Source organism: Ammodytes marinus (assembly GCF_949987685.1).
Source record: "Ammodytes marinus genome assembly, chromosome: 19".
Lineage (NCBI taxonomy): Eukaryota > Metazoa > Chordata > Actinopteri > Uranoscopiformes > Ammodytidae > Ammodytes > Ammodytes marinus.
Genome location: NC_137223.1, coordinates 22270703 through 22285246, shown reverse-complemented (window position 1 = coordinate 22285246; position 14544 = coordinate 22270703). Strand labels below are relative to the sequence as shown.

The window sequence follows — 14544 nt, the reverse complement described above, 5'->3', positions numbered from 1 at the left end:
ATAGCCAATGAGATTAAATCCTCAAGTGAATCTGGAACCTCACGGGAAGCGAGCTCATCCTGAACTCTCTCAGACAAGGCATGACTAAAAGTGGTCACTAGAGCCTCCCTGTTCCAACCTGATTGCGTAGCTAAAGTCCGGAATTTAATTGAAAATTCTGCAACGCTTGCAGAGCCCTGACGTAACCTAAGGAGGCGTTTGGCTGCTTCGTGGCCACTAACGTCGTGGTCGAACACACGCCTCATCTCCGCCATGAAGAGGGGCGCGTCAGCGCAGACTGGAGTCTGCCTATCCCATAAGGCTGTAGCCCATGAAAGGGCCTTTTCCGAAAGAAGGGATATTATATATGCGACCCGGGCTCGGTCGGTGCTAAACATAGAGGGTCGTAACTCAAACACTAAACTGCATTGGGTTATAAATCCCTTACACCTCCCTGGATGCCCGTCATAGCGGGCTGGGGTTGCCAGCTTGGTCTCCTGGCCTACAAAAGGGTCATGGGGTGGAACTGGAGGTGCTTGTGCTTGGGTAGGGGTTGGCCCAGGTGGTTGTAAACGGGCCAGTATCTCCCGCAGCATGCAGTCCTGCGAGGCCTGTTGCTCTAAAATGGCACGTAGGGTTTGGTCGTGCGAGCCTAACATGGCTCCTTGAGCAGAAATTGCCTGCCTATGGACCTCTAAACTGTCACTAGCAGCAGCACTAGTGAGGTCCGCTGTGCCCTGCATTGGGCTGCTCATTCTGTAAGGCTTCGGGGGGGAGTTTGGGACACAGGTGCGGACCAAGGGGTTTCTAAAAGTTATCCCCGGAGGGATAACCACTAAATCGCAACGCGACACTGGGAGGGGGGGGAGAAAACAAAAAGCACAAAGTTGTGCAGGGCCACACAGGCTACCTTTTAATATTGAAAACTAAAACAAGAACAAAACCACCGCTGCCAAGCAGCTGAACGGACACACACACAAAACTTTGAAACACAGGGAGCACTAAGAGACAACCTCTCACTACCTCTTAAGGTGAGATAATGAGCAGCACAGAGCACTGGGATCTCAGGGCATATATCATCTCCTCACACCTGGGTCCAATCAGCCAATCAGTGCCACACACCAGATTGCAGTGAGGGAATCAGTCACCATTCTCACGGAGAACCTTCCGTTTCCTCACACACCAGCCAATCTATTAAAAAATGCTATTTTAATTCAGGCTAAAAAATCCATTATGGTAGTCAAGGACACTTAAATACTTACCGATATACACTTATAATCTTTATATTTTCTTTCCCGTTTGTGGCTGTAGCTTATTTGTTAGTGGAATACATTAACACAATATTCATTAATCTTTGGTGCCCAACAAGATGGGGATGAATACCTGTAGTGTGTATGGCATACCGTATTATTAAAGGTGCACTGTGTAACTTTGGGTGTGTCAGAGAAGTGAAAATGTTTTAACATATATTCTAAATAACTGAATACACAAACTTTCCTCAAAGGATTCCTGGGACACTGTTTGAAGTTAGAAAGCTACCCAAAAAGTTACTGTTGTTGTTAACAGCACACCATACCACAGTTTGGTTCACATATTCAACATATTCTAGTCTTACGGTTAGTTCCAGGTTCCTCAAAACAAATGAGTTTAGATTTTTGACAATAGAATGATTCAATACTAATAATTACATGTAGAGTAAATATGTGGTGTAAGCTAACTCACTACAGGCTCTGCACATCTGCACAAATCCCCCCTCCTCTGAAACTACACAGTGCACCTTTAAACCAACACATTTGTAAGCTTATCCTAACTGATCCATTGGGGTGGCAGTGGCAAAGTGGGTAGGTAGGTAGGTCGTCCTCTGGAGTGCAGGGTTGGAGGTTCGATCCCCTGCCAACCTGCCACATGTTGAAGTGTCCCTGGGCAAGACACTGAACCCAAAATTGCTCCCGATGGTTCAGAGAGCGCCTTGTATGGCAGCTACTGCCATCGGTGTATGAGTGTGTGTGTGAATGGGTGAATACGGTAAGAAATGTAAAGCGCTTTAGGGCTGAGAAAATCGTCCATTCACCATTTTACCATTGTTGTCTCGCTGCAGTACAAGGGAAAGATCAGCGATGAGATGGACCTGAAGAGGCGGATCCAGTCTTTGGAGGAATCCATGGAGCTTCACGAGAGGATGAAGAGACAAGCGCTGGCCGAGTTTGACAGCTACAGACAGAGAGTGGAGGACATGCAGCTCTGCACTGAGGCCCAGGTAGACAACAGGAACGCTGTGTGTGTGTGTGTGTGTGTGTGTGTGTGTGTGTGTGTGTGTGTCTGTGTTAAGAAAAGAGCCCTGCATGATGCTACACTCACAGCTACGGGTAATCAGTACTAATTTCTGTTTCTGTGTCCTGTTGTGAGGGTGGAGGATCCTTCTTGCGTGTGTGTGTGTGTGTGTGTGTGTGTGTGTGTTTGTTTGTTTGGGTGCGTGAGTGTGTGTGTGTGTTTGACGCCGATCTTGTTGTATTTGTAGTAAAAGTAGTAGTAGTAGCAGCAGGGGTGAATTTAATGGCTGCCATGGCCATGGTTGCTCTTCTCTCTTGCTGTTCTCTGCCCAGAAAAATCATTTTAGGCCCCACGGCCACAATGGCATTATTTGTAACCCCTGCTACTATATACTGTATCTTTATAGCTGTCACTTCTGTCACCAAAGGCTTGGAACGGTCGCACCGAATTATGTCACAACAAAACAAACAGGGCTACACTGATTCAAAAGGATACAATGCAGCAGTTAGATGGAAACACATTAATATACTTATACGAGAAAGGAACCTAACCATAAATTGTTAAATTGTTTTCCTTTGGAGATTGGCTTAGGAGCACCACGAGTGTCAATGATGATGTTAAACTGTATTTCACGTCTGTCTTGTATTTCATTAAAAAGATTGTGATCGCACTAATAGTCAAGTCAGTTTATATAAGTGTGCATGGCCTTCTACTAATGTTTGGGTGAATACAGTGAACATTGTTAATAATGGATATGGTCATTGAAGGGATGGATGGATGATTGGATAGATAGACAGACAGACAGACAGACAGACAGACAGACAGACAGACAGACAGACAGATAGGGTACAAATTGCACCTACTAATTAGTAGTATTTGTGTGAGTCACTTATTGTGTCCTTAATTACCAGTAAAGTAATTGGTATTGAATATCAGCATCAATATGTAGCCGGCTAATTGAAGCAACCTCATGCTCACATAATGCTACATCAGTGCTATCTGATTAGATAGAGTTTCTACTGTCCAGGGTCCAGATATTTGGTTTCTGCATAGTGTGTTGTTTTCAGCGCTAATTGAGGAAAGGCAGGCAGGTTGGCAGCAGTATATCCCCTGACTGGCCTGCCTTGGGGCTTTTTAAAAGAGTGTATACCTTTGGTGTGAGCAGCCTACGAAACCTAGAAATGAATCGCAATCAATCACAATTTTTTTTTTTTAACAATTCAAAGACAATGTTTTAGAGTGCATTTATTTCTCATCTAAGACATTATTATTTATAAAAGTTAAAACTAGAAAATTAGATATAAACAAATGGGGATCCAATGGCATTTTCAAAGATATGGGATACTTACTGAGTCGTGATTTTCTTTGATTTCACAAGTGGGGACTAGCTGGCTCTTTGTTTTGTATGTGTTTTGTGTCCGGCAATGCGATGAATAATTTAGTGTGAATTTTGGTAAATATGATTTCTTACGTAAGTGTAAAGATTCTGTACTTTCATGCGTGTATGTATGTTGGTGTATGTGTGTCTTATGTTGTGTTCGTCTTGTGAATAAAAATGTTATTGTTGTTTAATAATAAATCTGATTTCTTATGTAAGTGGGAATATTCTGTCCTTTCATGTGTGCATGTATGTTTGTGTGCATTATGTTGCGTTTCTAAAAAAAAAATAGAAAATAAAAGTATCAATACATTTTTTTATTGTCTCGCCAGCACACCCAGCGCGTGGTGTCCATGTCCCGGGAGGTGGAGGAGATGCGCCGGTCGTTCGAGGACAAGCTTCGTACCTTCAGCACGGCGCAGAGCCAGTTCGAGCAGGAGAAGAAGAGCGCCCTGGAGGAGCTGAAGGCCCAGCACAGGACGGACATCCAGGAGCTGCTCCGCTCACAACAGAGTCAGAACGCAAACTACAGCAAAGACCAGGAGAAACTGGGACAGCTACATAAAGCAGAGGTAAAGCAAGCAAGGCAGGCACACACACACACATACACACACGCAGGCAGGCAGGCACACACACACATACACAGAGAGACACACGCACGCACAAACACACACGTACACACACACTTATACACAGGCAAGCAGGCACGCTAGCAGGCACACGTGCACACAAACACAGAGAGAGACACACACACACACACACACACACAAGGCACATAGACCGACGCAGACACACATAAACACACACACACAGACTCATGCCACCAATCACATACACACACACACACACACACACACACACACACACACACACTACTGCAAAGGTGGAGCCAAAGCAACACATTAAATCACTACGGGCAAGACTAGTTAGAAAGTAGGACAGCAGTGATTATTACAGGCCAGTGAATTAAACTGCTGCATCAACTCTACAGCACGGCAGGTTAAACTTAAGGTCCCAGCCATTATACTAGAGGGGGGGTGAGGAAAAACTCCTTTAAGTTTAACTCAACTAGGGTTATTCAAGAGTTATTTAAAACTGTACTGTACTGACTGTATGTGTTATTTTATATTAAGGCCATGCAGCCCACCGCACAAGACACAAATGCAAGTTATGCCTTCATCTTTATTCTTTATAGAAGTTTAAAAAGAGAGTTTGTCATTGCAAGGTTTCAGTGTTTTTCATATAAAAATAAAAATAAACCAACCTTATAAGTTTTTAGTTTTGTTCAAAAGGAAAGGAGAGGATCTAAAGACCTATGCTAGTCTACAGAGCTTTCTTGAAACGTACGGTCAGTGTAGCCTAAATCTTGTTTTTTATAATCGGAAAGCGGTAATACATTGTTGTCACGCGTTTGTTAACTTGTTGGGAAAATGACCACACCATGGCATTTTGGGCGACTGTGTCTCAGGTGGTAGAGCGGGTCAGCCGACGATCGAAGGGTTGGCGGTTCGATTCCCGCCCTGCCACTTGTGTCATGGTTGTTGTGTCCCTGGGCAAGACACTTCACCCGACTTTCCTCTTGTGAATGTGTATGACTGCTGTATGTTTGTGGTGGTCGGAGGGGGCTGTAGGCGCTGAATGGCAGCCACGCTTCCGTCACGAGTATGACTGTGTGTGAATGAATGGAAACTGGAACCTTGTAAAGCGCTTTGAGTGCCTAGAAAAGCGCTATATAAATCCAATCCATTATTATTATTATCTCTACTCTTACCACCGTCTTCTGTCTTTGTGTTCCAGGTTGACTCTCTGTCGGAGCGAGTGGAGGAACTCAAACAGGACAAGAAGAGACTGGTGGAGGAGTACGAGGCCAAACTCAGCAAGGTGCAGTAGACTGTGGCCATTATAGCTGCTGCTTACACGCACGGCAAACAACCTGATTTCCTGTCTATTTGTATGGTAGAGTATCCAGCTCTACTTACATCTATGCAGTAACATATAACACCTATATTATATAAAGTAAATACACGCATACATTAATTAATATATGCATGATTGTGAAGCCTGTTCTCTACAGTATCAGATAAACTACGGCAAATGTGTATCTATTTATGCAAATGTATTTTTTCTGACATATTGAGAATTTTGTGTCTCTATCCTTCACACTCTGATAATATTTTTTGAATTTGAACCTAGCGTAACATGAAAAGATGAAATGGGTCTTACCAGAGTGTTCAAGGTTTTGCTTAAAGTGAAATAGGCACCATTGAACATTCTCGGACTAATTACATTTGTTGGGCTTAATTATGTTGACCAGACCTTGCTGAAAGTAGAGGCTGTGATCTGCCTATTATTATACAGTGAACAGCTTAATTGAAGTACTGCATTTAACAGCCATTATATTTCAACAGAAGAGCACATCCTTACTGGCAGTGAGCACTGTCTGCCAAGTCAATTTGGCTTCAGCCTTCTTCTCTTGCATTGATTATTAGCATGAAATTGCATTTTAATGTGAAGGCCTTTCAAACCGTTCAAATATGTCCTCCGATGGCCATCCCAAGTTTTAAGCAGGAAAAAGGACAGGGAAAAGTAAAAGATAGTAACACAAATTCAACTAAAGAACAGTGTCCATGCTAGCAGCTTGTTGTGAAATGTTTTAAAGGAAAAGTTGAACATTTTAAATTATTTGGTATTTTTGCCTTACTCTCCGGCTCAAGCAAAGGCGACAAAAAACGTTATTGTAACATTGCAAGCTTTTTTTGATATAGAAATGTGCAAAGGTCGCTCATCCAGTTTAACTTAGGTCGAACACTGTGTTTGAAAGTGAGGCAAAAACCTAAAAAAGTGAAACAAGCTAATAAGTTATTTCAATCTGTCTGTCTGTCTCTCTGTCTGTCTGTCTGTCTGTCTGCCTGCCTGCCTGCCTTGTCTATCTGCCTGTCTCTCCCCAGGCTCAGGCCTTCTACGAGCGCGAGCTGGAGGCCATGAAGAGGTCCCAGCAGCTGACGGCAGACAACCTGTTGGCGTGGAAGCGCACGGAGGCGGAGCTCCGGCGTGAGTTCCAGGCGCAGGAGGCGGCGCTGCAGAAGACCCTGGGCAAGCTGAGGACGGAGCTGGCCCGGGTCACCGAGGAGGCCCGAGACAACCGCGAGAGATCCTACAAGCTCCAGGCTTCACTCAACGCCAGCGAGACCAACGTCAAGGTCAGTGGAAAACATGGCTGTCTATGCGAGATACAAGCTAGCAAATGCTTCAATTTACACCTTTTAAGTCAGTATTTGATCATTGAGGAGGCTGCCATATTGCACGGCCATGTTCCTACAGAAGCACATAACGGACAAACTTAACGGCCTTACTTGTTTTAGTATAGAGTGGGTGTCCTGGGGAAATGCACTTGTTGGAAGACATAGAAGAAAAAGTACTATAGAATAAATTACTAAATACATCGTCACCTCATCACTTGATATTGTGGAAAAACTTGAGGAAAGCTCCGGGCTTTACTCAACGCCAGCGAGAGCAACGTCAAGGTGAGGCAAATAAACATGTCCCTCTATGGAGACACATGCTTCTACTATTACTGGACTATAAAGAACAAACAGGATAGGGATTGTGTAGCCGTACCAGAACGTAATGCGTTTTTTTTGAGGCAGTGGTGCATGATCTTTAGTTACTATAGCTTCTAGTCCTTGAAGGCCACCGTAGCTTCTGTAAATTCTCAGAACGTGAGGGGTAAAGACGGAGCGTTGCAATCTAGAACCTTGACCACTAAGTGCCGCCAAAATACTCCGTTATTATTACACACCTTACCTTCAAAGCAGACCTGTGAATTCAGAAAATAGTAGAGTACAATCTGGGTTAGCTTTTTTTTATTTTTAAGAAGCTGAAGATATTTGAATTAAACCTAAAGTTATTGTTCACCCTCTTCTATGCCAATGATATACATACAGAGACAAACAAACAGTTGTCTTACTGAAAAGGTTTTAATATGTAAAAAGCCATGATTTGAGGAGTGGAACCCCGTTTAGTTTTCAATAACACCAGCCAACCGTTTCACTTTTTCCTTCTGATGGAAAGTTGGTGGCGATAACACGCAAATAAATGCAACAAAGCGCACGTGTAGCCGGCCTGCTGCTGCTTCGGCTAATTCTGCGTTGTGAGACAGCACATGAGATTCAATACAACAAAAACTGCCATACTGGATATATAACAACATTCCTACACTAAAACGAGTGTCTAACATGACTAAACAGCAACTGCAACTTCCTCAAAACATTATTTACAAATCGGTTACAGGTTTTACCGTGTTTAATCACTTTTATACACTCATTTAGAGGAGCACTGTACATTCTTACCTCTCTTCATCATGGCAAATTGCCGACTGAAGAGGCTAGCGCGAAATAACAGGAAGTGACCTCACGGGTAACAACAGAATCACACATCCCAGGGTTTCAAAATAAAAGCTCTCAAAACAAATATTCATTAATACAGAAGTGTATGAAGGAAAAATAAATAAATTAAAGCATAAAAGGATTATTGGTGAAATATAACATATACACCGGTTACACACGCAAAGGCAGCGCAAAGGAAGACTGCAAACATGAATGAGAATAGTGAACGACATGAAATATTCGCTATACCTTTTGATTGTGAGCCATCAAATGTCTTTAGTCTGTTGTGTACGTCCAACTCGAGTCTTTCAAACCTGCGTGTTGCATCTAAGTGATGGCGTTTCATGCAGTTTCCAAGTAATTTGTCCCAAAACTGTTGCCGTACTTGAAGTCTTTGAATTATTATTATTTTTTATTTGGCAGCCATTTAAGAGTGGTGCGCCCCAATTTTAAAAATAGAAATTCTGTGTTCTTTTCCCAAGTAGATCTCTTTTGATTATTCTCTGCTATCTGATTCCTGTAAGGTCTGTGGAATAGACTCACAACCGTTGAAAAAAATATATAGTTGACTTGACATGTGCTACAGGGGAATTGGTTAAGTAGGTCTGTTTTGTTTTGAAGAAATGCTCTGAAGTTTGTGCAACATTAGGATGGAATAAGACACTCCCGCGCTCCCATATTCTGAGTGTTAGTGAGACTATGATCAAGGTCATCAGTGGATGGTGTGTGCACTGTGCACTGGGGCCGGGGGGTTAATACTATCGTTAGTTACCAGAGCAATTAACTGTAACCCAGATAAAGAAACAACAACAGAGCAGAGAGTGTGAAACCAACTGCACATGAGAGCTACTTTTAGATTCTCTCATTTGAGGCGAGACACGGCAGGCAAAAAACATTGTTCTTTCACACGCTGGTCAATTTTGAGATTCTTTTTTGCTATTTTTGCTTCCATAACATGTCTTCTTTTATACTATTATGCGACTGTATAAATGAAATGTTTGTTAGTTGTTTATTTGATTAAACCTTGTCTGTTTGTGTCCGTTAGTTCACCTAAACAGCCAACCTTCTCAACATTTGTTCTGCACTATTTTGAAGGTTATTACAGAATGATTTGTATCAAAAATCTCTTCAGTAAAAACTTTAGATAGAATGTGTTACCAAATATTTTTATTCTTGCTACACTGACATATGGATATTTGGTTTTTAAAGAACCCCAAATGTACTCATAATTTCTTCTATATTTCCATGTTGCATATTTATTAAAAAATGTGAAAAAAATGGTATATAAAAAATGATTCGCCTATAATAACAACGCAAGATTCAATACCGTAAAGACAGACATCGATGGGTAGAAACAATTTGATCCATCTCTATTTAAGTCTTTCATTCAACACATAGCCGATCTGTTGCCCTGTTGCCAGGGGTAATATCACAATAATCTCTTAATAACAGCCTCAGTCCTTTAATCTTCCTAAGACTCCCGCTGTGAGTTAAATGTTGAGACATAATAGATTTTTAATTTAACCCTAACAAGCTCACGGCAGACGTTTTAATATTCGGTTCGATGATGGCAAGCAACACATGTCATCTGTCGCGTTTTGTCTTCTTGCCTATAGATAAAGCTGCTCTGAGGAGCTTTGAGTTTGTGTTGATTCTTGCACCCCCTTTGGACAAAAGCGGTAGTGTTCTTACCACGCCAGCCGTTGTTCCTGGGTGAGCGTACCCATGAAAAAGGCGTTAAGAAAAACTATATAAAAATAGCATTCTTTGCACTGATGGTCTCAATTGCTGTTACATGTTATGGATGATCATCAGAGGAAAAAAATAGACTGTTTCAGAAATATATAAAAGTTCCTCGTAGCATCTTTAAGTGATAATATTTACTTGGTGTCCATAAACTAGCATTTTGCCCAAGCAAGTTTTTAAGATCTCTACTATTAAATTCCTTCTCCCAATGGAAAATTAAAACGTTGCACCAAATCAAAAAGTTTCTCAGGAGTCATAATTACGGTACTGGCACACCATATGGGCACATATATTAAGCAGCAAGTCCAAAGCCCTTGGTTTCCGGATTGCTACTTTATTCGTCTTGCTTCAGTGTTTTTCTGTCATCCTACTTTAGCTCATGATTTAGCGAGCTCATCTCCAGAGAAATGCAGGCTAACGATCGCCAGGAGTAAGTTAGACGGTTGTAATTAATGGCCGACCGTTTCACAAGCCTTCTGTATATTAATATTGAATGCCAAAAAAATTACAAATTATTCCCAGTGTGCAATACTCCACTGAAGCTATGTTAAATTGCTGCTGTCAGTGGAACTTGGACTAAACACTCAGCTCTCAGGTAAAAAGCACCATCTGGACGGGTTGGGTTCGGAGCTTTTAGCGAGATAGGACAATGAATCATCCGAAAATTGTCTCCTTTTTATATTTAAATAGTAATGTAGGATTCAGTCATATCCAATAAGGATGATTGACAGTTAGCGGGGCTCTCTGTTTGTGTGATTTTTTTTCTGTTTTGTGTTGAATTATGATTAGGGGTAATTACTCACTGTCTGTAACAATAGGATTTCAACAACAACATGCATACGATTAAGTCCTTACCCTAGAATATAAACGAAAAGTCGCCCTCACTTTTGGAAAATTAGAAATTAAAAATGTAATCCTTATCGCCCCTCACTTTAAAATAAATGAAATGAATGACCCCACACACATACACACACACACACACACACACACACACACACACACGCTACTTAATGGCTCTCTTATCAGAACTGTACGGTCACAAAGTGCAACTACCTGCTACTAGCTCATCAGAGAAATCATACATACACGCACCCACACGCACCCGCACGCACACACACACACACACACACACACAGACACACACATACATCACATCTAATTCGTGTGTGACTCCTCAGTGGTTATTATCATACTGAGGTTTCTTTGTCCTAGGCGCAGCAGCAGTAATTAAGTTTGAGGGAGGCTGTTTGATGGGATTGAAAGATGTGAAATTGCCTCTCATGAGTTCTTATAAAGTGTGTGTGTTTGTGTGTGTGTGTGTGTGTGTGTGTGTGTGTGTGTGTGTGTGTGTGTGTGTGTGTGTGTGTGTGTGTGTGTGTGTGTGTGTGTGTGTGTGCGTCGGTGTGTGTGTGTGTGTGTGTGTGTGTGTGGGCATGTCGAATCCCTCCCTCAAGGCTTCTTGCTTCTTATAAATTGAGCGGCGGTCTGCATTTATATCATCTTAAGCTATCTACTTTCCTTACATTACAATTAACCCTTTCTGTCCGATGCCAATAACCAAATTGCTTACTGTACTTCCTGTCAAAATAATTCTTAATTGGTTCAAACATGGATTGTTTTAGGAATGTTGTTTTAGGACTGACCAATCAAAATGCTTTTATTAGTTGTCTAAATATGTCAAATAAAATAGCTCATGAACACATATGAAACCAATCAGTGACATTTGTTATTAGTTTTGAGTGACAGCAGCTATGGACTTGCAGTGGACTCATAATACATAAATAACAGGTGCATGGGTGAGAATTTAACAGAAAAGTACAACAACGAACATGTACTTTCACTACACTTAATCCATGTGGCCGGCTGTTTTAAATCAAGAGAGATCAAACGTTATAAATCTAGAATAAAAATACAGCAGTTTGTAAAAAAGGCATCAAAACCAATACGCTCCTACTCCGTAAACCTATTTTTCCCACTCATACATTTCAATTCACTTCCAGACCATCGTTGTCATTCTAACCACACGGCCAACCTGTGTGGGGCAGAACATAATGGCTTTTCTCCAGGGCACTGCAATTTCAACAGTAACTTAAAAGCAAAAAGAGCAATAAACACTAAAGCTATATATATAAAAAAAAAAATGCAATATCACAACAAGGGGACCTTTGAGCAAGAATACAATATGTCCGAATCACTCTGAACAACTGTAAAAAGTGTCAGGTACATACAGTATAAAGGTGTTTATTGAAGGACATTGACATTTACACTGTTTAACTGATGCTTATTTACACACCTGGCAGATATGGAGCGACATTATCATTCGTTTAGCACGTACCTCTGGCAAATGTAAATCCAATACTCATTTCTCTAAGCTCTGTATTTGGTTTCCACCAACTCCTGAGGGAAATACCTGGCTAGTTAGCTGCTAATCGCTTCACCAGAAAAATCGCTAAACAGTTTCTGCATGAAAAACAACCTGCTTAGCAACACATGGCAGAGCTCTCTCTACTGAATACAGGTGCCTGGCTGCCGCAGTGCAAATTGATGGGTTGAGTGAACCCAGCCAGACAGCTAAACAATGAGCCCAATCATTAAGTTGATTGACAGGGAGATACACTAACCCGTTCAAGCATTAGACACTTAAACAATGGGTTGTCTTTAATTAATTTGATTTCCCTCTCGTATTTCTCGCAGATGGCTGCTACTGTATGCTTAAAAAAGAAATGTGTTTAATAACTACCATTTATACAGGGCAAAAAAACACAAACAGCAAACACATACAACAACAAAAAAGATGTACAAGAGGGTCATTGGACAATCACTAAATCATGGCAAGTTTGCCTTACTCCAAAGTAAAAAAAAAAAATTGCTTGTGGAGCAATGTTCATGAGCAATCTGTCTGACTGGCTAAATAAACAGTTTGTCTGTCCTTCAGGCTGCATTTGAAAATAAGAATTTTGTTCTTAATTTGCTTGCCTGGGTAAATAAAGGTTAAATAAATAAATAAAAATAAACAGACAATTATTCCTATCGCTTTTCACCCAAGGTTGTTGACATCCTTTCCAAAAGATGCAAATGTTTAACAATATTCACAAAGAGACCCAACAGTAGGGACATTTTTGCTACTGTACGTTAACAAAATGTTGCTTTCTTTCCCCTCTAATCTGTGTGTGTGTGTCAGAGAGCTGATCATGTAAAAATATTCCCTGATTTTTTCAACAAGCCTTCTCCAGAATCACTGACTCAACCTTTAAGCAAAGGTTTAGCTTTAAGTAACTTTCTTCTCTTCCAGATGGCTGCTACTCTATGTTTGAACAACATTTTGCTTCCTTCTCTATTCTGTGTTGATTTGATTCATTATTTATTCTCCAGGACTTAACCAAGCAGCTGGACGAGGTGACCCAGAACTCAGAAATCGTGGAAATCCGTCAGAAGGAAGCGGAGTGTGAGCTAGAGGCAGCGAGAGACCGAGTTCAACAGCAAGCCACTGAAATACTCCTCAAAGCCAGTAAGAAGAATACCTCAACCCTTTTTCTCTCTTCTCTTCTCTCATATGGACTCTATATTTATGATGCTGGTGAATACTTACCCCCATGATACACACAGAACACTTCTCGGAAAAAGGCTTGTCGTGCAAACACATCAAACATGCCCACTAACAGCTCCTCTCATCTCGTCTGAGGCATCGCGGCCTGAAGCGCTTTTAACGGGGTAATGTTGTAATATCCCAGCTAATGCTATTCCCCGCTCCCTCAGAGGCAGGGGGAAGCCTTCTCACATCAATTATGCTCTGTGTGTGTGTGTGTGTGTGTGTGTGTGTGTGTGTGTGTGTGTGTGTGTGTGTGCGCGCGTAAATTGCCGCATGTTGGGACTCTGACTAAATATGTTGTGATGTCTCTCCGTCAGTATTTTGTGCAACAACATTGCATAAACATTACCGTCCGAGATGTGTGAGCAATAGCAGCAATTTACGGGAATTATGCTCAGCCCATTAGCCACTATGAGCACCTCGTTGCACCATGAGAATTTTTCACACACACACACACACACACACACACACACACACACACACACACACACACACACACACACACACACATATATATATTATTATTTTGTCTATCCCTTTCCTCTGGGGCTGTTTGCATGTGAGGGAAACTAATACGATCCAGTGGAGAAAGCAACTATGACACTCACTTTTAACCACCTTGGGCGGCTCATAGCTCATCATTTATTTAAACTCTAAAGGGACCAATAGATGCTTTTAGTCTGTTTAGTTGGTTTGCTGGTTGCATTAGAAGGGTCCTTTTTATATTCAAGTAAAATTCCAATTAAATACAACTTGGGTGCTTTTTTTTTTCATTTATATTGCTTATACTTCTGTACACATGAAAGTAACTGCTGAGATCTGTAACCATGGCTGGCATGGAGACGTTTGGGGGTTGGTCACAAACAAACACCTCAGTCCAAATCATTTAAACCACTACATTTGGAGATAATTACTCTTATACCTCTTTAACTCATCTTTTAAGGTAACACACATTTTAGCTTAGTTCCCTACCTTCTCCTAGCAACAGCTACCACATGCTTCTGTGCCAAATGGATATTACATCACCACGATGGATATGCCTCACGTCATTGGTTGGATTAAAAACAAATCAAAAATCAAAATACAGCTTCTACTGAGACAAGACATTTGCCGAATACATTGCCAGGCTGAATGCATAAAGTTAAAACAAAATGGTGACTCGGCAAAATGTACTCTCATGAAACACATTGAAATTC

At 41.4% G+C, this 14544-nt stretch overlaps 1 protein-coding gene across 1 annotated transcript in view; it reads left to right on the top strand.

The window, feature by feature from the left end:
• fam184ab (family with sequence similarity 184 member Ab) overlaps positions 1-14544 on the top strand; it is a gene marked incomplete at both ends in the record, with an annotated part of 160713 nt that overhangs the window by 59879 nt on the left and 86290 nt on the right. The window contains 5 exons of the mRNA XM_080047789.1: positions 2078-2236; positions 3961-4200; positions 5426-5509; positions 6577-6828; positions 13132-13267. Of these exons, the coding sequence (XP_079903915.1) occupies positions 2078-2236; positions 3961-4200; positions 5426-5509; positions 6577-6828; positions 13132-13267 (871 nt within the window). The remainder of the gene's footprint in view (positions 1-2077; positions 2237-3960; positions 4201-5425; positions 5510-6576; positions 6829-13131; positions 13268-14544) is intronic.